General features: G+C 48.3%; 1 protein-coding gene across 1 annotated transcript in view; it reads left to right on the top strand.

The window, feature by feature from the left end:
• The first annotated feature begins 315 nt into the window (after positions 1–315).
• atp1a3b (ATPase Na+/K+ transporting subunit alpha 3b) overlaps positions 316–1,439 on the top strand; it is a 23,853-nt gene continuing 22,729 nt past the window's right edge. The window contains exons 1-2 of the mRNA XM_014013412.1: positions 316–508; positions 629–737. Of these exons, the coding sequence (XP_013868866.1) occupies positions 732–737 (6 nt within the window). The 5' untranslated portion in view covers positions 316–508; positions 629–731. The remainder of the gene's footprint in view (positions 509–628; positions 738–1,439) is intronic.

The following is a 1,439-nucleotide window of genomic DNA, read 5'->3' as shown; positions in this document are numbered from 1 at the left end:
GCAGAAACACATTAAATGAAAAACAAACACAACCACGACAACTGGATTCTAACCTTGTGCGTCCATTTATACAAAATTTCAGGCTAGAGACTCGCGACGCTGCTGGCTGCAAGCCTCGGAATTCTGCAGTAAAGCAGGAGGGGCAGCGAAAGTTTCCTATTGGCTACTTCTCAGACTTGGCTGTCAGCGATTGGTCCGCGACGGAACGCTCGGAGTTCTGATTGGCTGTTTGTGCGAGCGGTGGGCGGATCGTGGCGCTTCTTCTCCTGGCGGAGTGGTGCAGCTTTTTTGAGGAACTGTACTGCGGCAGCACCGGTTGGAAGGCGCGGAGGAAGACCGTCTTCTGGAAAGGTAGAGGTGCGGTTCGTTAGTTCCTCCGGTCTTTCGCCGCAAGAATCAGAGAGCGAAGGAAGGAAAGCGGGTTCATGCGTGATGCTCCGCTTGAGACCGCTACATTTAATCTGAAAGACGTCTCACAGGAGGAGCGGGTAGCCTGACGTCTTCAAAGGTTTGAGCCGTTCTTCATTGAACCGCTAAAACCGGGTTTTCGCTAACTTCCATCACAACCATTACATTCTCGCTTCCGATAACCCCTCCTAACTGAGCTTACCTTGTTCTGTTTTTCAAGGCGAGGCATTTTTTTTTAAAAGAAAACAGGCTAAATTCAACGCGAGGGGCTGACACCTCTCAAGCGGTGCATCACCTGAGAGGAGAAGAGTAACTGCGCCAACATGGGGGTAAGATAACTTTTTATTAACGCTGTAGCCCTCCTGAAGTGGCCTGGAATGAGTGAGCGTTAGCATRATGTACCTCAGCCCCCCCTCCCAAGGTGGGGAAGCGGTTTCCAAGCTGCCATGATGAGGTCGTCTTGTTACAGGGAAATCCTGGGTGTCTGAGTTGACATTGGCTGTGATGCGGAACTGTTTTACTGTTTTCTCTCAGACTGCGACAAAACTGATGGAGCCAGAAGCTCCTTTTTTTAATCAGTGCAGACAGAGATCATCTGCGACTTTTAACAATTTGATTTAGGCTTTTAAATAGTTGTATTTCCCCTCTCGTTCACCTTATCTGTTTTGATTTTCACCATAACTAGTTATTAACTGATCTCCAGTGGCACAAATAAAGGGGAAGCGGTTCTGTGTGTTTTAAAGGTTTGTGCGTTTTAGGTGACTGTAACCTTGCGAGCCACATTAGGCCTAATCGGTTTATTCCTTCAGATTGCTCCCATGTTGGATCACCGAGGGAGGGCGGGACTCATCTTCACCCATTATTCACCTGTACTGGAAAAAAAAGAAGAGCTAAAATCATTCATTAGTGATATGCTATGCTGTTTTGTGATGAATGTGCACATTTTTGAGGATGGGTTGGAGGAGCTACTTCCATTATCCTCCGGAGCTCCGCATCTCTCCTGCCTCCCCCCCTCACACACACACCTGAGG

This window comes from Austrofundulus limnaeus, unplaced genomic scaffold (assembly GCF_001266775.1).
Source record: "Austrofundulus limnaeus strain Quisiro unplaced genomic scaffold, Austrofundulus_limnaeus-1.0 Scaffold101, whole genome shotgun sequence".
Lineage (NCBI taxonomy): Eukaryota > Metazoa > Chordata > Actinopteri > Cyprinodontiformes > Rivulidae > Austrofundulus > Austrofundulus limnaeus.
The sequence above is the reverse complement of the archived record's forward strand: the minus strand, read 5'-3'. Positions and strand labels throughout refer to the sequence as shown.